Source organism: Rutilus rutilus (assembly GCF_951802725.1).
Source record: "Rutilus rutilus genome assembly, chromosome: 21".
NCBI lineage: Eukaryota > Metazoa > Chordata > Actinopteri > Cypriniformes > Leuciscidae > Rutilus > Rutilus rutilus.
The window spans coordinates 24,891,174-24,917,825 of record NC_140226.1 but is presented as its reverse complement, the minus strand read 5'-3'; the positions used below and the strand labels follow the sequence as shown (position 1 = coordinate 24,917,825).

The 26,652-nt window shown below is 38.9% G+C and overlaps 1 protein-coding gene across 1 annotated transcript in view; it reads right to left on the bottom strand.

Annotated features, from left to right (window-relative positions):
• Nucleotides 1–26,652, bottom strand: part of adam12b (ADAM metallopeptidase domain 12b) — a 90,665-nt gene that overhangs the window by 60,395 nt on the left and 3,618 nt on the right. The window contains 2 exon segments of the mRNA XM_084394329.1: nt 12,225–12,298; nt 13,945–14,051. Of these exon segments, the coding sequence (XP_084250455.1) occupies nt 12,225–12,298; nt 13,945–14,051 (181 nt within the window).

Here is a 26,652-nt window from a genome sequence, read left to right as displayed (position 1 = left end):
TGTGACGTAGGCGCTATATATAGCGACGACGTATAATGAAACGGTGTAGTAGTGGTGTCCCATTTCTTAGGGGAATATTTTCACCCCTACGCCTTGGCACTCTGTTTCAAGGGGCAAGGGTTAGGGGTAGGTGAAGGGGTATAAAATAGAATTGGGATTGGGCCTTACATTGTTACAAAAGATTTTTAATGCTTTTTAATGCTTTTTTTTAATGTTCTAATCATCAAAGAATCCTGAAAAAATTTAGTTTCCACAAAAATATTACGCAGCACAACAGTTTTCACTGATGATAATAATAAATGTTTCTTGAGTAATGAATCACTATATTAGAATGATTTTGAAATATCACGTGACACTAAAGACTGCAATAATGCTGATAAGTGTCATGGTTGGTTTTGTTTAATGTTTCAGGTCTTTTATTTTGTAGTTTGGTTTCTGGTTCTTGTTATGTGACCTCCTTGCCCTCATGTGATCATGGCTGCGTCCGAAAACTTAGGCAGCTGACTTGTTGCCTCACTGCCCTATCTGGCAATGACTTTGCAGGCAGCGTCTGCGCACGAAGGTACCTCACGAAACTGATTTCGGACATACTTCTTAGGCAGCGTAACGGTTTAATGATCTACTGCAGCAAAATAGAGCAAACTTTGGTAAAAACTAAGTGAATATTTAATGACTACAATAGTAATTTCTCACTAGAAATGACATCATAAGTGGAAAAGGTTGATCAAAAATGTACATTTACACACTGACGACCGGCCGAAACTTCCAGACGCCATCTTTTTTTTCTAGCTCAATTGTCAAATTCAGAGGCAGTGAAGGATACATCTATGCTGCCTTCAAAACCCTTCAAAAAGATGAAGGTATTTCGGCAGACAGGAAGTGAAGCTAACTTTGCATTCGGACGTGCATTTATCAGTTTTCTGTTTCATGTGTCTTGTTCTCATTAGTTTTTGTGATGCAAATCACAAAGTTATAGGGGGTCAAAGTTTTTGTGACCCATATAGTCCTGTATTTAAGCCCTTTTGTTTGCCATGTTACTTTGTCGTGTATTGAAGTACGCATGCGCTCCATGTTTCCATTTGCCAGGTCTGTTCATAGTCAAGTTTTGTTCATGGTTTGGATTTTGTTTATACTTTGTTTCATGTTTTCGGATCTTTGGACACATTAAATAAACTGCACTTGGGTTCTCTTCACCATAATCTTCGTCTGCTTCCACGTCAGCTTTGCCATCATAGAAATAAATTACATTATAAAATATATTAAAATAGAAAACACTAACTTTAAATAGAAAAAATATTTCCCTTTTTTTGGATGAAATAAATGCAGTCTTTGAAACATAAGCTTTCAAAAACTTACAGACCCCAAGCTTTCATGTGTGGGTACAGATAATGGACAACACTTACAAGAGACATGTCAAAATGTATATTTTAAAAATAATAATAAAATAAACTGATCAGATATCAAACTGCCCAATATATAAGCTATATACCACGGGTACACAAACCGGGAGTCAAAACGTAGTGAGGAGAAAGTTAATACACAGTGTATACACAGAACAGAACAGAACGTGGCATCGGGTTATTAAAAATATATCTTCTGGGAAAATCTCACAAACTTGCAGTTCCTCGCTTTCAAAAGTTTAAATGACTTCTGTGAATCGGCTGACTTAGATAAATATGCCAAGGACTCTTCTGAACAATACACTTCATAAAGCCCATATGAAAAATCATCCAGAAAGGCATAATTTACCATATACTTGGCAATGCTCTATTTCACCCTTATGTTCTCTATTTTTTTGTTCATCTAAGCAGCCTGCTGATGACAAACCACTCCACACAGCGTTTCAAACGAGCTGCGCTTGCTTCATTGAGGGATGGTTAGAACCAAATTACATTAGCATAACTCGCCCTCTGTGCATCTCTCTTTCTATTTTATTCCTTGCCACCAACTGTGGATAATGCGCTGGCACACACAATGACAAACAAAAAGTACTGATGTAAGCTTCTCCTCATCGCTCTTTCTGCTTATGATTCTGCGTCCCTGACAGCTGACCCACTTCACAGAGGTCAAAATCGACAGAGTTCAGGCTGTTTTTGTCTAACATGTCTTGCAGGTAAATTATGTTAATAATATTTATTCATGAAAACAAAACAAAACAAAACAAAACAAACAAACAAACAAATAAACAAACATGCAAGTAATTAGGGAGTTTCCAGGGCAGAAGAGGGATTCTGGATCATTGGCATGATCCCAAGGTGTTGTGGTTGGTTGTCATGGTGTTTGCTCAGATGTTCTGGTTGGTTGTTAGGTGGTTGGGTAGGGTGTTCTGGGTGTTCTTGCCAGGGTGTTGCTAGGTGGTTAGTAGTGTGTTTTAGGTGATTTCCAGGGTGTTGCCACTGTGTGTGACTGCTAAGGTGTCCTATCTGACTTTTAGTACACTGCTATGTGGTTACTAGTGTGTTCCGGGTAGTTGCCAGTGTAGCTATGGAGTTGCAAGGGTGTTCTGGTTTGGTGTTAGGGAATTGCTAGGTGGTTGCAACTGTATGTGACTGCTAAGGTCTTCAATGAATGAATGAATGAGTGAGTGAATGAGTGAGTGAGTGAGTGAGTGAGTGAGTGAGTGAGTGAGTGAGTGAGTGAGTGAGTGAGTGAAGCATTTATATAGCGCTTTGTACTACTGTACACCCAAAGCGCTTTAGAGTTGTATCAGGGAATCTCTCCTCAACTCTCTGTGTAACTTTTAGTGAATTGCTAGGTGGTTGCCAGAGTGTTGCTATGCAGTTGCTAGGGTGTTCTGATTGTTAGGGCATTGCTATGTCATTACTATGGTGTTCTAGGTAATTGCCTGAGTGTTTCTACTGTATGTGATTGCACAGCTGCTCTATGTGACTTTTTAGTACACTGCTAGGATGTTGTTAGGGTGTTCTGGGTGGTTTCCAGGGTGTTGCTATGCTATTATTTAGGGTGTCCTGGTTGGTTGGTTGTTTGGGCATTGCTAGGTTACTATGGTGTTCTAGGTGGTTGCCATGGTGTTGCTGCTGTATGTGAGTGTTAAGATTTTCTATGTGACTTTTAACAATGCTAGGTGGTTGCTAGGGTGTTTCTAAGCAGCTGTTAGGGTGTTCTGGTTGGTTGTTAGGGCATTACTTAGTTGTTCTATGTGGTTTTCAGGGATGTTGCTACTGGTGTGGTTGCCATGGTTTTGCTATGTGGCTGCTAAAGCGTTTTAAGTGATTTTTAGCACACTCTATGCAGGTTTTAGGGTGCTCTTAAAGCAGATGGTAGTTGTAATGTGCTCTGTGTTATCGGTGGTACCTGGTTGTTTTCTGCAGGTGGTTGCTAATTTTCACCCATTTTAATGTCCACCTGACAAGGCTACATATCTGCTCAATAAACTACAAGAGCCAAGTCATCATTTATGTTCTTAATACAACAGGTTTGGGACAATTATGTGCCAAAGTTTAATAGTAAGGTTAGGGATGTGTTCAATTCCATGAGCAATAATTATGAGCAATAATAATAGTGGTTCTTGCTTTATGTATAAGATAAAAAGCTTGTTTCTTTTGTTTGTTTGACAACTTAATTTCAGTATAATAAAAATATGAGCTGTTTTCACATGCTTCTAAAAAATGGTGTGTTGTCCTGTCATACACTGTCATTAAAAGCTTTGTCAAACGACTTGCTCTTATTATGTTCTCTCTCTCTCCCACATTCATGCACTCCACAACCCCTGATTACACTACACACCATGTCATTAATTTCAGTTTGAAGACAGAAGAAATAATTGAAGCCCCTGAGAGGAGTAATTTGTAACAGATGGAAAGTTTACAAGCGAGTCCACAAGTGAATCCATAATTGAACGTGGCATTATATACTCCTCTTTCTCCCTTTCATTGTTTGCTCTCTCTCAGTCTTTCTATCCTTGAATATAGTTTACATATTCCATAAAGAAACAAACATTCAAGGTGAAAGACAACCTCCACAACAATACAAATTGTGTGGAATGTTTAATAACAGCAGCAGTTTATGTTCTACAGTATACTACCTCACACCTTCACCTTTTACAGACACCAATTCAGCCAGCACAGATCAGCCAAAGAGTATATTTCCTTGTGCTTATTTCAGAACAGTGTAAAAATGTGCAAAGAAATATAATAACTAATAACATTAACATTATTGATAATAACAAAAATGGCCAGTTCTCTTTGCATACAATGTATTAAAAAAAAAAAAAAAAAAAAAAAAACAAGCAAAGAAAATTGGATAATAATAACATTTCTTAATTATATATAATTATATATATATATATATATATATATATATACACACTGTATATATTGCATTTATGATAACATGTCAAATAAAAAGTAAATTCATCTGATAGTATTGTTTTTTCCCTCCACCAGGGTTTGCTGTATTGCCAACTATATCTGTCAGACAAAATTGATCATCATCTGTGACCTGTTATCACATCTAAAATATGATGAGATACAGTATATCATATATCTAGCATTACCTAACAATACACAATACCTTATATAACTTAGAATATTCAGATCGCAGATCTCAGTGGATGAATGTTTTTATCATTTACTTTTTATTACTATTAAATTGCATTACTATTTATTTACCTTTAATATAACATGCAAAAGTAAGGGGGAGGCTGTATCTTATCAGTTTTTCAGGCACTTGCTTTAGAAAAACGATATTTCTAATTTGTCATTGTGGCCTCATTTTTAAAGGTCACTACAGGGGCCAAAAACATAGCTGCTAAGTTGTCTTAAGAACCAATAATCAATTAGTTAGGGCTAATCAGTCTTACTTTTCAGATTCAAATAGGACCAATCTACCTTTTTAAGTAAATGACTCGTTATGACCCGTCTTAAAGAAAAAAATTAGATGATTTACTTGTTGTAAGACTATAGTCTAAACAATTTATGCAACAGGCCAGGTGTGTGTATTGTTTCAGTTGTTGAAGGACTCCTTCCTCATTATCCTCACCTTCCCTCCCGAATCACAGGGCCACTCTAATTGTCCTCAGTTCGTTAGTTTTGCTTCAGCCTGACATCAGAGCAGAGAGTCAATGATGCCATTCTCAAACAAACAACAACCCTCTTCCCTGTCCATTCATGGACACTGAGTCCAAGTTTCTATGGTCATGTTTGCAGTCGCCACAGTAATGACATGTTTTGTGTGCTTGGCTATGCTCCTTCCTGTTTGGATGAATAAAAGGAAGCCTTTGAATGGCACACGCTTCTTCTCTTCCTCAGTAACAGCTGTTTGTGTCAACCAGAATAAGCTCTAAATCTTCCTACAATCTTCCTTCATACAAAGTCCTGTGGAGTTTGATCAGTTCAGTGTCTGGGATGTTGACTCTAATGCCATTATCAAGATTTACAGTCTAAAAGAGGAAGAACACTTCGAGAAAAACAACAAATGAAAAAAGTGACTGACAGGTAACTAAATGTAGGGATGCTACAAGCTAATTTTTTTCAGTAGCGTGACAGTACAGCTCATCAAAACAGTGCGGTTTTCAGTAACAAGCTATTTTACCAGCACTACATTGTTGTTTTTCATGCCACATATTGCTCATGCAGCCTAACAACCGAGCGAGCAGTGACAATAATCAAACAGAGGTCTCTCTCTCAAGTACCATTGGGAAATCCAATTAATTTTGGCGAATTAGTCTGTTTCGGATGGTGCATTTCAATGAACCGGCTCCAAAAATGAATTCATCCTTTCAGCATATACAGTGTAGCAAATTAGCTCTAAAGAAATATTAATAATCAATCATAACTTGTTATGATTTATTATGAATAATTGGATCAGTTAATAGAATTAACTTAATGTAGTAAAATTAATATTACAATCAATCCACCTGTTCGTCCCGTGAACACTCAGGGCCCATTCTTGCACCCAGCGCAATTGACTTTGTACACCGACGCATGTATCATTCCTATTTTGCACCCGCGCACAGCGGACTTTTCCCTCCACAGACGCACGTCGGTAAACTAGCAAATGCATTTGCGCTCCCGGGGGCGGTTCAGTGCAAAGAGGCGTGTTCCGGCGCAAACATATTTTGCAGGTTTAGAAAACAATTCCACCACTGACCAGGAAAAAAATAGTCTAAAGTCAGTGGCACGTTATTCATATGGCCATAACCAATGTAGCGTGTGCACAACGCGCATACACTTTGCTTATCTCATCTACACACAGACGCAGCAGTTCTCATTTTTAGAAAACCATACATTATTACAAGGAAAAATATTAACACATGAGGGAAATCATTGTTGTGTCCATGAAGATGTGAAAAAATAGGCATAAATCTAGCTTACACATTTACCCAAATTATTATACACCTGTTTAACCGAAGCTAATTTGGGTGGGTTTCTCCCATCCCCAATGTCACTTCTCTGTGTTTTACGGCCCTGACGAGAACGTCGGTCTCCTCGGCTGTGAACCACTCCTGGCACGCGGCTGGCAAATCCGCCGTTATAATATCAATCCGCTATAGAACAAGCGTGCCTGCTCTTAAAGGGAATGTGAGATGTCGCTCTGATTGGTTTATTTCACGTTACGCCCAAACCACACCTATGAATAATGAACCTACTTTAGATTTGCGTCGGGCGCAAGAGTCATTTATCCCGCTGGTATAATAGCAACAGCGCCCAAGACCCGCCCACAAAGTTACTTGCGTTTCGCGCTTGATACTTGCGTTTCAGATCGTTAAAATAGGGCCCTCAGTGTTAATTGTTTATCAATTCTAAGAAATTAAAGCTTTAGCATAAGTTCTGCCAGGAAGACTCAATTACTACGTCACTTATTACCTTCACATCTATCCAATCATATTATACTTGCTGTATAAAAGATGGGTACTTACACATGGTTGAGTTCGTAGATGCTGACGCAAACAATAACCTCCACCCACCCCACCACCACCAGGATGGTCCTGTCCTTTTACCTCCCCGGGGGAGTCGGCTGCGCCCCTGCCTTCGTCTTCAGGCAGGAAGTGCAGATCCGCTACCCTCGGATTATGCACTACGGACGGGGAGAGGACACGCAGAGCAAACAGGAGAAGGGAGGAAGTCGGAAGAGTTGATGGTTGGAGTTGCGATGGACTTCTTCTGCATTGAATGAAGACATTGTGCCACACTCCTGATGTTGTCCTTTAATTCTGTTCTGGTTGAGAGAGTCCTCTCTCTGGCTGGTTGTGTGCCAAGAACTGCTGCCCTTGGGCCTAGTGTGGCCACGCAGGACAGCTTTGCGAACGTACCGAGAAGGCCAAGAGACGGAAGGGCTTGTGTAGAGACCATTTAAAGCCTGAGAAAGTTCCCACCTTTCAGGGTTGGCTCAACCAATAAGAAAGGGGGAATTTCCAAGCGGGAAATCTCTCTGTTGGGAGGATTTATGACTCTGTCTCAAGTGGGGTTAGACATAGGCCTTACCGTTTGTGTCCATTTATACTCAGATAGATATAACAAACACACACTGCATTCTAAGAGAAGGTGATGTACACTAAAGTGTAACTCATTAAATGAGGATTAATTAGATAGGAGACACGATACAGGTGGGGTTACATTGACCGTTGGTTGTATCATAAAATACATACTGTAGTATCAAAGACATAATAGTACACGAGACAGTAAATCATTCACAAAGTGTCCTGGGGTGCATGTTCATTTATAGATCAATTCGTCCATAAATTGATGCAGGAAAGTCTGTTTTAAGGGCTGTGGGTCTTTTCTATGGCCTCTGCTTTTTCCACGTGACCACGTTTTCAAAAATCAACTTATCTGACCGTAGTCATGGAACCAAGACCCTTCTTGCCCTTGTTCGGGGGATGGGATCATAGATCCCAGAGTGAGTTTTAAAAATTATTTGTTAAATATAACAAATATATTTACTCCCTTCAGGTCTGGGAGGACGTGTTTGAGAGCTCGAAACACCGCCATCATTTCTAGCCGATTTATGTGCCAAGAAAGAGACTGGCCTCTGGTATTGGTCAAACAGCCACTTCAGTGCCCTGTAACGGTGAAACGGCAGGGAACAACCGAACTGACTGTTCTACGACCCTCCTTGGAGGATCGTTGGGAAATGCAGGCACCTCGGTGCCCTGAAGTGGCGAACTGGCAGGGAACAACCGAACTGGCAGCACTGCGACCCTCCTCAGAGAGTCGCTTCCCAGAGGGCGCTGAGGAGAAACATGCACCGTATTTTGATGAGGTGGAAACCCGTTTCTCCCCGGAGGGTGACTGCCCTCAGAAGTCTGAAGGCCTCAGCGTCAGGACTTCTTCTTAGTCAAAGCCTTTTTCGAGACAACGACTGTCCTCAGAACTGTCTTATCCCAAGGCGACTAGGCTGAGACTACTAAAGGAACCAGCCTCTCGAGACTGGCCTCTGATATTGGTCGAACAGCCACTTTGGTGCCCTGTAACGGCGAACTGGCAGGGAACAACCGAACTGACTGTTCTACGACCCTCGGAGGAGGATCGTTCGGGAACGCTGATATCTCGGTGCCCTGAAGCGGGCGAACCGGCAGGGAACAACCGAACTGGCAGCGCTGCGACCCTCCTCAGAGAGTCGCTTCCCAGAGGGCGTCAAGGAGAAACATGCACCGTATTTTGATGAGGTGGAAACCGTTTCTTCCCAGAGGGTGCTGCCCTCAGAAGTCTGACGGCCTCAGCGTCAGGACTCCTTCTTAGTCGAAGCCTTCTTCGAGATAACGACTGTCCTCAGATCATTCTTATCCCAAGACGACTACAGCTGAGACTACTAAAGGCACCAGCCTCTCAAGACTTGTCTCTAGTATAGCTTGAGAAGACAATCCAGCGTCCTGAAACAGATGACCAGCAGGAAACAACCGAACTGACCCCTCTTAAACCCTCCTTCTGCAAGTCAGACACTGAGACTAGAACTCGCTGGAGGACACAGAAGAGAGATGGGCACCATATAATGAGGTGTTATCCATTTCCCCCCAGGAATTCACCATTTATTTCCTCAGAATTAAATGACTCCTCAAAGATCAGATGAGTGTATATTTAATTTTTTCAAAAATCAAATACAGCCAAATATCAACCAGAAAAGTAAACACAATCTGGATGAAAAGCTGAATAGTATAATGATACAGACATCTAAGTCCTCAGAGATAAGATGAGTACATATTTAATTTTCTCAAAAATTAAATGCAGCCAAATATCAACCAGACAAGTAGAAATGGCCTAGGTGAAAGGCTGAATATAGTGTATTAATATAGACTTCAAATTAGAAGAGTATTTAACATTTAATTTAGTCAAAATTAAATGCAGCCAGAAACAAGCAGACAATACATGGTCTGAATGACAGGCTGAATATTCATATTATAATCTCACACAAAAAGAACCATAGCCTAAATAATAGTATGCAAACACTAGCCTAGTTTGCACACAGTCATAAGAGAAAGCGAGAAAGGGAATTCCCGTCTGCTCAGTTCCCTGCATATACATTGCGGACCCATTATCTACACGTTGCCTCGGCAAGCGCGAGATGAGCCACTAGATTCTTATTGGAGATACGTAGACCCATAATCTACGCACTACCTCGGCAAACGCGAGATTTGAGCCACTAGATTGTATCTGCTCCGGAGGGCTGCGGATCGCCAGAGTCGGAACACAGCCGTTCCGCAGTCAGTGAAAATACACACATTGACTTTAATGGAAACCTATTTCCAATTTCCGTTATAGGGGTTACGATGTGTGTCCAATACAGCGGCAAAACTCCGCTCAGTGCCGCTGGTAACGCTACAGTATAACGCCTCCGCTTTGGGGTGTGTCTTTTGTGAGTGTGTTTAATCCAAGTTTTTTTCAATACACAGACAGTATAATCATCAGCGATGCACGCGATTACATTTAGAAATAGACAAGGTTTGTTTCCAAATGCACCAAGCAAAGATATCCTTTCAATTTTATAAACTTTTCCAAACACATCCAAAATAAAATATTTAACATATAACAAAATGTGTAGAGCAAAGCCTCTAATTCGTAAACAAAACAATTTACGTACTAAATCCAGCAATAACACCGGCACAATCTGCATATTTTTAAACTCTAAAGACAGACGTCACATCCCGAACCTCACAGCAATTGGCTGCCGACCACATTTTTCGCTTGATATTTTCATAAAGTCGTAAAGAACTGCCCAACCTTTTGACGCTCTCAACGCATTCTCCGGTCCGCTGTCAATCCCACAATGCACTGCGTGAGCGTGAAGCTCAACTTCCATAGGAATTATTTGAAAACGCTTGCTCCGCTCCACTCGCTCCGTGCCAGTGGACATGAGTAGCTTGTAGGTTGGCAAGCTATTTCAAGTTAACTTCACAACAATGCAAAATTATGTGGCTTTAAGAAGCCTAAAACACTGTACACATGCTCTCACTGTGACTGGCTTTTTCCTAATTTATGGTAAGTGTTTTCACTCAGTCTTGAGAGGAACGTGGCCCTTAAGAAAATTCAGCAAATTAAGTGGAGCAAAGCTACAACTTCACTGGGCAGCGGCTGATTAGAGTCCTTTAGCGTTATAGTGTTCACTTCAAATCTCAGAGTCTCTGACAGTCAAGCTCTGAAGCCTCAATCGCCACCGCACACAGTCCTAAGCCATTTATTTTGGAAATCCTTTGGATGAGCAATCAAAGTCAACATTGCTTTCCTGTTCGTTGTGAGTTAAACCGAGTTCAAGGCTGTTGTTTAGACTGTGTTGTATTGCTGATATGTGCTTAGAGAATACAGGGAGGACAAATCCATAGGGTAAAACAACAATGATTATGAAATGAATGAATCAGAAATGAGTTCAGGATGAGGTTAGACAAAATTCAGAGAAAGATGGGAACTATCAAAGCTCTTTTATCAAATGCACTCGAGTGAATAAATGAGATCTTTAATTTTACTGTGGCTTGAAAAGATCCACACAGGCTGTTTTATTCGTTGCGGTGTTGCCACTTGTTCATCTGCCATTAATATGCAGTGAATAGCTTTGCATGTGTAAGAAAGCTTTCAAGAACTAACACTTCTTTGTAAAAAAAGGCTCATATAAAACACTGTGGAATTGCATCGGATTTCAAAAATCATCCAAATATGTTTGTATAGTGGTGTCTTGATGGTTGTGATTGCTGTGATGATGGGCACACAAAGCTTTATGAGTGTCTTTCCTCTAGGTTGTGCTTTTAAATATCTGAATGAGTGATGTTATTTGTTGTGTGTTTTTGCTGTGCATGGGAAAGAGTTGAACTCAGCTTAATGCACAGAGAAGGTCAGCCTGTATCAGACGTCCCTGGAGTTTCTTTGTTGGCTCGTTGGTTCTTTCTGTCTGCCTGTCTATCTATTATGGCCCCATATGTGTTACTTTTAACATTCATGTTTTTTTTAAAACATATGTAAATATACAATGTGTAATTTGCATATTAAACACGTTTATACAAAGACAACATAATTACATACATGATATACATGACAAAAATATATTTATGTATACATACATAAACATTTTTGCTGCCAAGGATTAGATATATGTAAATATATAAAAATGAAACATACATTTTAATTTTAATTCCATATACATCCATATGTTTTTACTTCATATGACAATATGTACATATAATTCATTTGCATGTGGGCTAACTCAGATACGCTCTCAGATCCATTCAAGAACATATCAATGCCAAACATAATTCTATATCCAGTTTTCTACTTCAGTTCAGATTTACATTTGAAATTCAGGAATTTAAGTGAGTTTTCAGTTCAATTGTAAAAAGTGTACAACCTTGGTAAAATAAAAGACAGAGGAGAGAGGGGGAAAAATAGACATTTATAGAGCTTTTTAAGGTTTCAGCTGCTTAATGCTTCAAGCTGTAGAGTTTCAAGCTGCTTGAGTGCCTCTTACTGCATTAGCCATTAACTGTTTTAGCCCAACATTTTTTTGCAAAATGTATTGCGATATAAAATATATAAAATATTAAATAAGAAAGTGTTACATCATGGTGGCGTTACTTTGTGCGTGTTGGTCAATAATGCTGAAATAAACCCAGCTATTTAAGCTTGTGCGCTATATATTCAGTCTTCTGAAGCCATTTGATAGCTGCCTAATGATAGCTTAAGTTACTTTTTCGGTTGAGCATGTGGTTTTGTAAAAAACACTGTGTGTCTGATCATGTGTGTGGCGATTTAAGAGTCAGGAGTGTTGCGAGGGAGACTTACTGGTTCTTCTCCACAGATAAAATCAGCTGTTGTCCTTCTGCTAGGATTAGGATGCGCAGTGAAGCAGGAGGTGTCTAAATAAATGAAAAACAAAACAATCACTTCATGTCCTGGTTTCCTGTTTCAACCAATTTACTCTAAACCCTGCAGCTTCCCAATTGAAACACACACATAGCCTTCACACCTTTAAATGACCTCAGGTTTTTATCCAGCGCGCCAGACAGAGCCATAGAGCCAAAACGAAGCCCTCCAAATGTCATTTTGCACATAATAATGTGTCAAGCACTGCACAAGGCCAAAGCTTGTGTGTTCATGTATAGCTACTGCATCTTCATTCACTCGACTCACCCAAAGACATGAGGAATGTGAACTGAGTTGTACGCACAAATATAATTTAAACATAAACCAATTAAATTATGATATATTAAACAAGCCAGCAGTGTTGCCAGAAACGTTCAAGTGAGTGTATCTTGGTGAATCGGGGTGGACCTCTATGCTGTAAATGTTCTCCGATTTTATTGTGAATTTTATATATGGCTTTTCCTAGCCTATATGATACAATATATTTGTTTTTCGCAACCTAATGTATAATTGCACCGTTGTAATTTATGGTATTATCTTGCTGTTTTGTGTGTGTTTATGTCCAAAAAAGTACCATGATAATTCTTGTTTTCTGTGCACATTATTATTATTTTTATTTTTTTCAAATTGCAAAACAGAATCATGCATGTGTGTACTCCTGAACTATTTCTGAATAACTCTTTTTTTCTTACTAAACAGCTGAGAGAGCAAATCTTCCTCCATTACTCCAGCTGGACTGATTTGGCTTTGGGCCATCAGTCGGGCCACTCGTGGTGCAGACCGACAGGTCCTTTATTCTGAGTGGAATTTCCTCCCTGAAATACGCTACCCTCACCATAACCTCAATCTCCACCTGCAAATGTTTAATAGCAATCACATCGGAAAGCAAAGCAAAGCCAACCATTCGCTAGCACTGCATTTTCATGACATACAAAACTTTTTCCCAACAATGCATTAAAGACATTCCCAGCATCTCAGACAGTTATGAAAAGCTCTGGGTGTCGAGTTTTCGATGCCTAAGCCTCCGAAACAGGCAGTGAAATGGACTCTAAGTGCCATGTGCCAGAAAAAGACATTGCTCTGAGCTACTGAAGACGTTTGACTGTAACATTCACTGGAGCTCAAGTAACTCAGTGCGGAGACTGGAATCAATTAAGCCTTAATGACGAAGACCATGTGACTTTTTGCGACAATGTCGCCACGGCTTCAGGCACTTAATCTAATCTAATGTACTCCAAAACAGTTTTCAAGATTCATCACCTCATCACTCAGCCTTTGTGCCTCTGGTGCCGTTTGGCAGTCAGGCCTTTCACTCATTTTCACAAATGACCCTTTTAGAGCTAAAAGGCTGTGGCTCAATAATGATACTGACTATGGGAGTCATACATTGTGAACTAATTTGTACCGTAGTCTAATGTTATACCATTCCGAACTGAAGTGAACTTGCACTGGACTCAATATATTATTCATTTAAAAAGAGTGTATGCAAGTCAGTGCTATTCCAAATCAAAAACTCATATAAAAATATAAATAAACACTGGCAACGAGACATCATGATGGAAGTGCAAATGACTTTCTAGAGGTTTAGGGAAAAATGTGGAAAATGGTGAGCAACAATATAAACAGTGCTCTTTCTTACCCTGGAGCGGAGCCAGCTGATTGGGCGCTGCTCTGTTCCTTCCAGCAGTAGCGGTGCCATGGTGTGGTAGTGTTTCAGTTTGTCGAGCACACTTTTTAGTTGCCTCCCTGCACAAGCGACAAAAAAACAAAACAAAAAAACAACTCCCATTAGTGTTGCAGTGGATACCAGAGACACAATATGCGGTGCTGTTGAGCTCTCTCTCTCTCTCTCTCTGTGTGTGTGTGTGTGTGTGTACTGGAGGCAAAAAGTTCAAATGACCATCAGTTAAATGTGGAATTGCAAACTGAAGACAGCAGTGAGTATGCAGTGCTGCAGTAAATTAGGACCAGCATAAACAGACGCTGAGGTAAAGACCATTAACCCAAAAGAAAACCTGGAAGAGAATTAGTATTTAAGTCATGGGTTCCCTCAGAATTTCTAATGGTTTTTTAAGATGGCAGTTTTCAAATTATGAGTAAAATAAGGTGCCCTATGCAACAAAATTCCATTACTGAACATATGTACTATTCACTATGCTTAGCCTACAATAATGATTTCTATTTTGAGTGGTCGGACAAATTTGGTGACCTTGTGAAAAACGTCCGTCTACCATACTCAAATAAATGTGGTGTAGGATTTACTTTTAAACAATTTTCTATCAGAAATTTCTAGTAAATTTCACATATAATTACAAAGAAACAGCAAGTAACACATTGAATCAAACATGACATTTTGAAGTAGTGAAGACTACAACAGTATTTTCTTGTAAAACATACTCCAGTAATCTTTTTTACAACTTTGAAAAACAGTGTATAGAGTGCAACGGTGCCTGTTCACCTTTTCAGCAGCCTTGGTTCCATAGGGATTTGAAAAAAGTCTTTAATAAAATGTTATAAGCCATGAACCAAACCAAACCACACACATTACAAGCTTTGATTTAAAGCTATACTGTATATATAGTAGTTTGAGTATAGCCATTCAACTCATAAAGTCTGAATTTTCAATGCCATATTTGAACATGGAAATGCGCAACAGACCTGCACTTGATGTTAGAATTTCAATTTATCATCTCACAAGGAAACTCTGATACTTGCGAATGATGTAAAGTGAACATGGCTGCACCCTGAGAGAATTATATTCACTTTTATCTGTACACTATGATGAATCAAAAGAATGCTTGATGAATTAGCATTTCAGGTTGGGCTACAATTTGATTTCTGAACAAGTCTCTAAAAAATTTATGAAAAACAATGCAGTGAATGGATGAGTATGCTGAGTGCATGTCATAATTTGATGTCAGTATTTGTATGAGCTAGAGGAAGTACAATGGGGTCCAAAGATTTGAGGCCCTTGATAAAAAAAAAAAAAGAAAAGCTTATTCTTTTGGTACAAAAATTCATTATTTTTTCTCACACTGGCATGTAATGAGAAGAATGATAAACTTGACTTGACTTGCTTCTGTGTTTCGTGAGTGTAGTTGCGTCATCAGTCTAAATCAAAAGGCTTCTCTCTTCTTTCCCCTCAGTGAAAGCGTTGTGTCCCCACAGGGCCAAAGCGTTCCATCCTCAGCTGAACCTCAACACTACGGAATCCATTATGAATGAGGGCGACAGACATGGAAAGAGCAAGAAATGGGGAGGGGGTGTAAGAGAGACACAGAGGCGCACAATAGAGCAGTGCAGCCTTAAGAGCAGCAGAAGCAGCGGAGTGACAGCACAACATGTTTTTTCTCTCATCTCTCTGAGGGCCGGATCCCTCCCTTCTTTCTTTCTCTCCCTCACTGACTCACAGACACACACACACACACACACACACACACACACACACACACACACACACACACACACACACACACACACACACACACACACACACACGTCATCTGCATTCTGAAGGAAAATGATTCCACACATTTTTTATATTTTTAGTTTTATAATTATTTAGACAGAAAAACTTGAATTTGATAGGTCAATCGCAACATTCTGCAGTCAAATACTTTTGCATTGTTTGTGACATTTGCCCAAATTTAGTGGCCATTACACAAAAAATATTTGCATTTTTTTATTAGATACTCTCATGCCTTTCTTTTTGCATTTAAATCTTTAGAAAAGAAATCCTGAGGGCCATAAAGAACTTTGTTATTCCACCTTCACAAAGAGACGAGAGCCATCCATTATGTCACCTTGTTTATCTAAATGCGAGGTAAGGTGTAGATTTTGGACATGTATCATGCTAATTTCATTGTATTTTTTTTAAATAGTTTGGGCTACCATAAATGCATGAATATGGTAATTATTCAGTTAAATAGTTATTTTAAATCAATCATGGATTAAATCCAGGTACCACTGTATTACCATTTAGTAGGGCTAGGTTGAAAATTATTTCTCATTTTTAATCGATTATCATTTTGATGAACCATCGATTCCTAAATCCCAATAATTGATCTTTTAGTCTGTGCTGTTTTTAGCTGTTGTGTGAACAAAACTTCACTAAACATTATTTGTTGTAGAGCACAGCCCATCCAATAAATAACAATTTACAGATTCTCAGCTTTCAGATTCTGTCCATCTATCTATAAATTACAGGAACGTCTTTCTGTCTGTGTGTCTGTTATTCTCATATCTCTCGAACCATTAGCCTGATGGATTTCAAACTTGACAGGTGTCTTGCTACGGGCATGAGTAAGTGCAGTGCCAAGTTTGACGTTGTTTGGATTAGAAATGCAAAAGATATCGGTAAATATATCGGTAAAAGAAGCACACATTGGCTTTTGCCGCTCTAGCCCCTGGCCACTCCCCCTCTCACACTAACACTGAGTGAGCACAGCTGGCCACTCCCCCTCTCACACTGTACACTGAGTGAGCACAGCGCAGGACCAGAGACAGAGAGGGTCGAAGAAAGCAGCGGAGCTTAAGTAGCATTTTCTCAGAGTTCACTGTGTAGCCTCCTCCCTGAATCGTCGCGCTTATTCATTTGTGGATGTTAACTGAATCTGTAAGTCAGCTACACTGTTTACTTCTGAATATTATATTTTATTCTGGTGCACTTAACGTTATCGCTACTGTGTAATAGTAGCCTATGGTTTTCACCAACTAAATATATCCTATTCAATGCGTTCACAGTCTGTTTCACGGCCATCATTTGTAGTAGCCTATTCACAAACTGTTTGCTCAAGCATAGCCTTAGGGTGACCACCTTTGCGTTGTAGCACACAGCATTTTCAACCCTTGTCCCGCACGTCGCATACTGAGAATATGTCCTGCATTTTCATCGGTCTATTGGTTTTTAATACTCATATTAAGAAAACGTGCATGCGTGCCTTTTTAAGAAAGCATTTTATTTATTCTTTTTGCGGTGTAGTTTTTCACCTATATTTAACAGCGCTTCGTAAGAAGTACAAACACAACAGCCTTTTTTAAAATCCTATCCAATGGTTGAAAAGAAAGGAGTAAACACGGTCAATAGTAGGTTGTGACAGCTGTCAATCAAAATGTGGACCGGTGATTCGTTCCATGTGTTTCCTGTCAGAAAACAAATGGATAATTTGGTCAATTAAAATGAACTTAATTGTTAAATAACTAAATCATTAATAATTCATTTAATTAAACTATTTAATTTAACAGAATTTATCAACTTGTTGCCTGCTGTGGTTGTTTTAATTCACATACCTTCTAAAAATATGAAAGTTTTTGGTTTAATATATTCTTAATATATAAGACTGTCAATGATCTAATTTCATGTTGTTTTATATTTTATTTGTTCATTGTTTATTTTGTTGGATTTTAATTGGACTTGGTCAGAACTATCTGCATGATGCCTGCTGCCTTTGGGCTCAGTGATGTTGAATTTAAATGACATGTTGTGATGTAGGCTAATGGTGTTTTCTGGAAGGGAATTTTTATCAGCTGAAAGGCAGAATTCAAATGTTTTAATTAAGTTAGACATTATATAGGCTAATAATTATAAAAAACTAACAAAAAAATCCATCTATAAAGATAATCAGTCTGAAGGGTGCAGAAACACAGGGGTGGTTTATGTTTTAGTGTTGGTAAAATGTCCCACATTGTCCCACACAAACTTATAATCATCCCACATTTGGTTTGTTTGATGGTGCTCACCCTACATAGCCTGGTCTCAAGGCTAAGTTATTACTGTGTCATGCGCACTGAAGTTAGCCTCTAACTATGTGATGTTGAATATGCTATGTTAAATAGTTGCCCTGCCTATTCAACAGGATAGCTCATGTAGGCTATGCAGGCTTAAACGAGGTTAACTCTCCTCTTACCGATCGTGACGGCAAATCCCCATTTTTCCAGTGTAAGCCATCCTTACTTTTCATCATTGAAACAACCAAGTTAGCTGATTATGTGTTCTCCTTTGTTGTGCTTAACGTTGTTTTATCGGTCGTGGATAGTAGTCAACAAGTCAAACATAGCCTGATCTCAATGTTAAAATTGGCTATTATGCTCTTAACTATTAACTGATTTTGCACGGGCACTGCACTAGTTTTATTATGAAATTCAAACAATAAGTTTTGTCATGAAACTCTAGATGGCGCAGGGTGATAGGTCCTTAACTCAATTTGTTAGCGATTACATTGTTATCTATATAGCACAGCTGATTGGTCACTGTGGCATCAGCAGCCAATGAGCTTGCTGTTTAACATTCAAATCCGTGGCATTGTTTGCTGTTAGCAGTCTGCAGTGTGCTTTCAGAAACCCTCCACCTTCCCCAGCTCCACCTGTATAGATCTGCTTCGGGGGTTATGTCATGTATGTTACATGCTTAACAAAATTAACATGTACTGTCCCTGATGTATATCCAAGTCAATCTATATTGAATCAACTTAAATCAATATTGCAATCGAATCAAAATGCAAGCTTGTGAATCAAAATTAATTACGTCAATCAATACCCAGCTTTCCCATTCAGTACCACAACTATGGCATAGTACTTTTGGTAAAGGTCAGAACAAAGATACTCAAATCCAAGAACAAAATTATATGATCACAAAATCATTGCAATGGGACACTATAGGAACCAAACAGCTCCTAAATGCACATACGAAGTGGACTAGTATGCCATGGTTAGCCATTAATAGAGAAAACACTCGATGAGAAACTTGTCAGCTCATAACACATATTCCGTCTGTTGGGCTCACTGGGCTCATAGCTCTCTGCTGCTGGTTTCTCAGACACCCATTATTACCCACGATTCAGCATTCTGAGGGAGACAGGAAGTGGCAATGTCAGTCCCCAGCCCCCCCAGCCCCCCACCCCCAGACCTAATTTCCTTTCTGTCGTTGTAATTTACCCTTCCCTCTCCTTCTGCTGTTTTTGTCCAAGGATTCAATTTAGGAATAAGCTTTGCACACTTGCATAAAACTGGCATTTGTGTGTAATCAGGAAAAGAGTAATAAATCCTCATGATTTTTACCTATTCATGCATGCAAGAAATAAACTAAACATTCACATGGATATCATATTCAGATTCACATATCAGATTCATATCATATACAGTGAGTCATTTTACATCAATTAATTAATGTTACACCAAATAACCTAATCAATATTACACCAAATCATCTAGTAAATATTACACCAAAAACTACCTTTGAAAAAATGGCAGTAACACACTACAGTATCGGATAATAAAACCATGTACTTTAAAATAAGCAGTAGAACTGAAAAGTGGCCAATATTCATGTGCTATTTATTTTCATGGTATTGAAGGGACCTCAAAAACCATGGTAATACCTCTCATCATAATGCAAAACAGTCACAAGCCACATCAGCAAAATCACCAGAGCTCAAGGCATTTCATTGTCACCGGTATTCACACACCAGCCTTCCGTCAATAACAATATGTTTTTGTACAGTGTCTAGCTGTGGTTAAAGCTCTCCCTGCATGTAAGCAGAGCACATCAGCCGGGTTCAGGAAGTAAACATTTACTTTCTTCACACAAACTGGTTAATAACAATAAACTTCTCAAGAAAACCATGATCTCTGAAGTTATTAATCAATATGCTTCTATTGTCATTCAATATTATTTAAGTTTCATTAAAATAATTGTATAATAAAGTAGTCTTCTTACAATCTCAAACAAATATAGTTTTATATTGTTATTGTTTTTTACTTGATTCCATCATTTATATACTGAATCATGGGCTGCATAGTTCATTGTCTAGCATTGTCTGCTTTTTAAATATATATTTTTGCTTCAAAACAAAGTGTGTACTGTCTTCATTCATCTCAGGGCTGGTTAGTTTGGTTTATGGCTTTTTTTTTTAATCCCTATGGAGGAAAATAATGGGGAAAATTCTTCCGGAACCAAGGCTGCTAAAAAAGTGGACAGTCATTGATGCACTCTATATGCGTACATCCCTGCTTAGTGATATTAATAAAGTAGCTAGACAACACCCAGACAGTAGGGCTGCATGATTAATTGTATTTTAATCGTGATAATGATTTCTGCTTCTCTCGATTAATTAAAAATAATCATCACAATATTTCCCCCGCTGATTATTTGTCCTGAAATATATATATTTTTTATTTCGACATTTCCGTTCTCTTGCATTGGTAACACGCCTCCACTATCATTCCTTCAGAATGTAGATGCGTGTACCTTGAGCTTTTCCTTTCCTTCACATCCATATCACGTTCAAGCTATTTGAAGCCAGGGCTGATGACTTGACCAGATTTATTAGTCTAGTGTCAGCGTGAAAACCCTAGAGAATGTGTGTGTGGGCTTACGCGCATGCGCATACGGATGTGTTTTATTGAACATAATGAAATTCCATTGAGGCTTCTAACTAAATACAGCACTGATAGCAGCAGGCCAAACAATTCTTCAGGTCACAATATAATGAAGCTTGAGTGCTTTATAGATGTTCTGTTGGATCAGTTTGGGGGCAAAGAGAGGAAATAAAGCAAATATTTGAGTTATTATAAATAAAAAAACACCATAAATGCTGCTCAGTAATTATTTATCTAACATTTTCGGTTATATTCTCTTTATTGATACAAAGCCCAATTTATGTTTTAAACAGACCACAAAGGAAAAGTCCAAGATGTTTAGCAGCTTTTATGTGGGAATTTTAATGACATGTGTGGGAGCCACTGCACATGTTTGTAATGGTGTAAACTTTCTGTGAAATTCACGGAAATTGACAGGCATAATTATTCGCACATGCTCCGGTCAGATTTTACATCCATGGTTTTGATCACAGAGGAGTGATCATTTTTAAGTAAACTTTTTCCAGTAGATGTTAAAACTTCTACTTGGGTAGAAGTACAAAAGTTGTAATTACTTATTATTTTTGCTATTTGACACATACCATAGCCCAGCTCAAAATGCCTATTTAATGAGACAGGGGTCTAATGTACCAGTCACACACTGGATAGAGCTTAAATAGGTAAATGCTGAGTCCAACTTTATTATTATGAATAATTACATTTATGCATTTGGCAGACGCTTTTATCCAAAGCGACTTACATTGCATTTCAGGGTACACATTTTACATTCTTATCAGTTTTTGCTTTCCCTGGGAATCGAACCCATGACCTTGGCGTTGCAAGCGCCAAAGCTCTACTGTTTGAGCTACTAATGAAAGCTCATTAGGTGTCAGCACAGCTCATGAGTCAGTGTGAATCATACAAGACCAAAGAACTGATCTGTTAACTTTAGACTCAAATCTGACCGAATTAATGGATCTGTGAGCCATTAACTGCAGCAAATGGTTCATATTCACAGAAATAATAATTTCTGTCATTTTTGAATCATTAAATGTGTGAACCTGTTCAACTGATTCATTGAAATTCAAACAAGTTCAGATAAGTTGAACTTTTTTCAAATGCAAATGACCAGATTTGCATAATTCCTTTAGCAAATCAAGCGCTTAAAGAATACAACGCAACCAGCGATCACAGTTCAGTCATACTGAAAAAGCTAGCGGACACCTGTCAGCAGTCACTTTTAAAGTATCTCATATTCAGAATCAGTAATGAGGACTTTCTTCTACCACTAGGCAGACAAGTTAATGATAAGTTTCTGTTTGCAGCGTCTTCAGGTTTCTGAGTGGATGAGATGAATACATTAGTACTCTCCTAACAGCCTGAAAAAGCACCGTCAGCACTTTGAGAGTCAGCAACTGAAACAGGACGAGAGGTGAGAGATTGAAAGAGGAAAGTGCGATAGTGAGCGGAGAGAACTGGAGATTAAGAGGGTGTGTGTCAGTTCGAGAGAGAGTGAGTGTGTTGGTTAATGGCTAATGCGGGTGTGATGGTGTGAATGAAGGGAGATTACTGACTGAGAGAATCTATAGACCTTGTGACCTTGCTATAATAATCTCTCTCTCTCACTCTGTCATTCTCTCGCTCACTGAGCTCACTGCTATTGATGTGTAGCTACAGATTATGAATTTGAGGCTCAGTGACGAGGGAAGAAATGAGAGGGTTTGGAAGATCGACAGCTTAAATGGTTGAGGCTGACTATGAGTGACATCTTATGATATTAGACTCTTTAAACAGTGGCCCTTTATGGTTAAGGACTTCTGATGTTCATTTATCCTGGGGAACATATATTCATCTCCAAACATTGGTTTTCTATTTTAATCAATTAATTTACTAATGGATTCATATCCAAATTAAAAAATGAAATAAGGAATGAAGGAAAAGAAGGAACATTTATCTCAGATAATCAATAAAGGTCTCATTTAAAAATGTGAATGTATGGACGGACCGACAATAATTTCCTAAATTTCTAAATATTCCTAAAGGACTTCCATTTCATTAAATCACCTTAAAATAAATAAACTATGCAATTAATGAACATAAATGCACATTATTCTCCAATCAAGGTCCATATTCTCGTTAAACCTAGCATTTTACATGCTCCAGAGTTTCAGCTATTGGAATATAAATACAGTAATCATACTTTTAAGCTCCATCCACACACAGAATAGAATAAGCATATTTTAAGCCGATACATCAACATCTCTCATCATTGGGGTGGGGGAACGGATTTCGACAGCTGAACTATTTGCCGTTGGATTCTGTTCCCCCTATGTTTATTACACAATAAGGTTCTAACTTTTATCAAATTGCAGCTAATCACTATCCTCAATAGCCTAGTGGTCAGTGCCCTGACAATTTTTTTTTTTTTTAGCTTTGGGCGACCCGAGTTCAAGTCCCGGGTCGTCGAACTTTCTTGATACTATACTGTCCTATCATAATAAAAAGCAAAAAAAAAAAAACTTTAAACTGATGCAAGTTAAGCTCCATCCACTCCGCATTTTTTAAGTCATTACATCAACACCTCTCATAATGGGAGTGGGGGAACGGGTTCCGACAGCTGTTTTTTGTTTATGGTTAAGGACTTCTGATGTTCATTTATCCTGGGGAACATATATTCATCTCCAAACATTGGTTTTCTATTTTAATCAATTAATATACTACTGGATTCATATCCAAATTTAAAAATAAAATAGGAATGAAGGAGAAGAGGGAACATTTATCTCAGATAATTAAAGGTATAGCGGAGGATTTTTTACTTCCGGGTGGATCACCTATACTATTGGTCCTCCTAATTGTCAATCATTCTGGTGAATCAATCAAACTTATTCAAAAAGTGGAGAGGGCGGGTCTTATCTAAAATTCGGAAAGATCCTCCGCTATACCTTTAATAAAGGTCTCATTTAAAAATGTGAATGTATGGACGGACCGACAATAATTTCCTAAATTTCTAAATATTCCTAAAGGACTTCCATTTCATTAATTCACCTTAAAATAAATACACTATGCAATTAATGAACATAAATGCACATTATTCTCCAATCAAGGTCCATATTCTCGTTAAACCTAGCGTTTTACATGCTCCAGAGTTTCAGCTATTGGAATATAGCTCCATCCACACACAGAATAGAATAAGCATATTTCAAGCCGATATATCAACATCTCTCATCTTTGGGGTGGGGGAACGGAACAGACACGCCTCTAAATCATTGAATTCAGGTATTCCAATCACTTCCATGGCCACAGCTGTATAAAATCAAGCACCTAGGCATGCAGACTGCTTCTACAAACATTGTGAAAGAATGGGTCACTCTGAATTCAAGAGTGGTACCGTGATAGGTTGCCTGTGCAAGTCCATTTGTGAAATTTCCTCACTACTAAATATTCCACAGTCAACTGTTAATGGTATTATAACAAAGTGGAAGCAATTGGGAACAACAGCAACTCGGCCGCGAAGTGGTAGGGCACGTAAAATCACAGAGCGGGGTCAGCGCATGCTGAGGAGCACAGTGTGCAAAAGTCGCCATCTTTCTGCAGAGTCAATAGCTACAGACCTCCAAACTTCATGTGGCCTTCAGATTAGCTCAAGAACGGATGAGAGAATGAGAGAAGAGAGAATGGGTTTCCATGGCCGAGCAGCTGCATCCAAGCCTTACATCACCAAGTGCAATGCAAAGCGTCAAATGCAGTGGTGTAAAGCACGCCGCCACTGGACTATAGAGCAGTGGAGACGTGTTCCCTGGAGTGACGAATCGCTCTTCTCTGTCTGGCAATCCGATGGACAAGTCTGGGATTGGCAGTTGCCAGGAGAACGGTACTTGCCTGACTGCATTGTGCCAAGTGTAAAGTTTGGTGGAGGGGGGGGTTATGGTGTGGGGTTGTTTTTCAGGGGTTGGTCTTGGCCCCTTAGTTCCAGTGAAAGGAACTCTTAATGCTTCAGCATACCAAGACATTTTGGACAATTTCATGCTCCCAGCTTTGTGGGAACAGTTTGGGGATGGCCCTTTACTTTTCCAACATGACTGCGCACCAGTGCACAAAGCAAGGTCCATAAAGACATGGATGAGCAAGTTTGGTGTGGAGGAACTTGACTGGCCTGTACAGAGTCCTGACCTCAACCCGACAGAACACCTTTGGGATGAATTAGAGCGGAGACTTCGAGCCAGGCCCTCTCATACAACATCAGTGCCTGACCTCAGAAATGCGCCTCTAGAAGAATGGTCAAAAATTCCCATAAACACACTCCTAAACCTTGTGGAAAGCCTTCCCAGAAGAGTTGAAGCTGTTATAGCTGCAAAGGGTGGGCCAACTCCATATTAAACCCTACGGATCAGGAATGGGATCTGCATGTAAAGGCAGACGTCCAAAAACTTCTGGCAATATAATGTAAATATTCTGTTACATCAGATGTTGAAAACAAGATGCTTGCATGACTTGCATTGATAAATAATCAAAATATAATCAATTTCTGACCCGTATGGTAATATTGTTGTGCTTGTTAACATGTTCACCTGTTAATTCATTCAGTTAGTCCCAAAGTTATTTACACTTTCATTACTAAAAATCAAGTAATGTATGCTGGTGTTCATGAATAAGTAAAAAAAAAAAATGCTGCATGCTTTTCATTTGGTGCGCTTTAAAAATGTTCTTTTAAATGTTCTTATTTAAAGTAGAATCAACCAGACTACAATGTAAAGAATATTTTGTATCAAAATTGTTTTAACTAAATATATATTCCTGAATAAATATCCGCACAAATGCAACACATTCACAAATACATGTAAATAAAGTAAATTTTGAAGATAGTTTAGTTGTCTAATAGTACCTAATAGACATTTTGACAACATGCTTGGCGAAAACCATACACACACAATGACAGCGAAAGACTAATGAGTGCAAAGAGCTCAGACCCGTATACCACCTGACTGCACAAACTGAGCACTATTGTCTGAGCCACAATCAATAACTGGGCTTTTCTGCCTATCAGTGAATGACAGTGTGTGTGTTTGTTTGTCTGTCTGTTTGTGTGTGTGTGTCTTTAGGGAGGTGTTGAGCTCTGGATCAATGCAGAGAACAACAGGGGTCCATTCAGCATTCAGAAACTCAGACACAGTGAAAGTGGTTTCAGTAGACTACGGTGTCTTATACTATAACACTTAAAATTTTGAAATGAACATTAGAATTAATGCATCTGCTTTACATCAATCCACAAGAGATTTTGCAATAAGTCCTTTTTGATCATCCTGAACGTGTGTGTGCAATGAGGATGATTGGCTTATGTGTGTGATAGTGTGTGTCACTCTCCAGAAGGTAAAGCCAGACCCCTCCCATGCAGAATGGATTTGTCATGGAGGACAAGGCCACTGTGAAGTGGCTGCTGGGACAAATCTGAATCCTTTTAAATAGAAACACAAACACACACATGGTCCAGAATCAAGCGGGTGCGGTAAAAACGTGTCAACATTTGGTGATCACCCCACCCTTCAATACAAAGCATTATCCCAAAAACTCCACAGAAGTGTCTCTACCTATCTCTTTCTCACATGAAAAACAAACATACACAGGAAGGGAACTGTAGATTTCAACGGAAATTCCCACCAGATTCACCACTATTTAATCAATGCGTTCCTCTTTCTCTGTCAGAGTTTACTACAGGGGTGGTCACACTAGACTTCTTCCATTGATTTCCATTCATACGCATGCGAATGTGGGAGAAAGGAAACGTACGCTTTGTATTCCAAAGCTCATGTCTGGTGAAGACTGGCCTGCGAATTATCACTTGACGATGTATAACTAACAGAAGATTGATACTTCATGGTGTGACCTCTTATCTGAATTTAAAGTTAATATAAAAGCAACATAGCAGTAAAGTGTATTAGATTGTATATTTTTTCATTTTAGATGTATTATACTGGTATGCTAAATCATGTTTTTT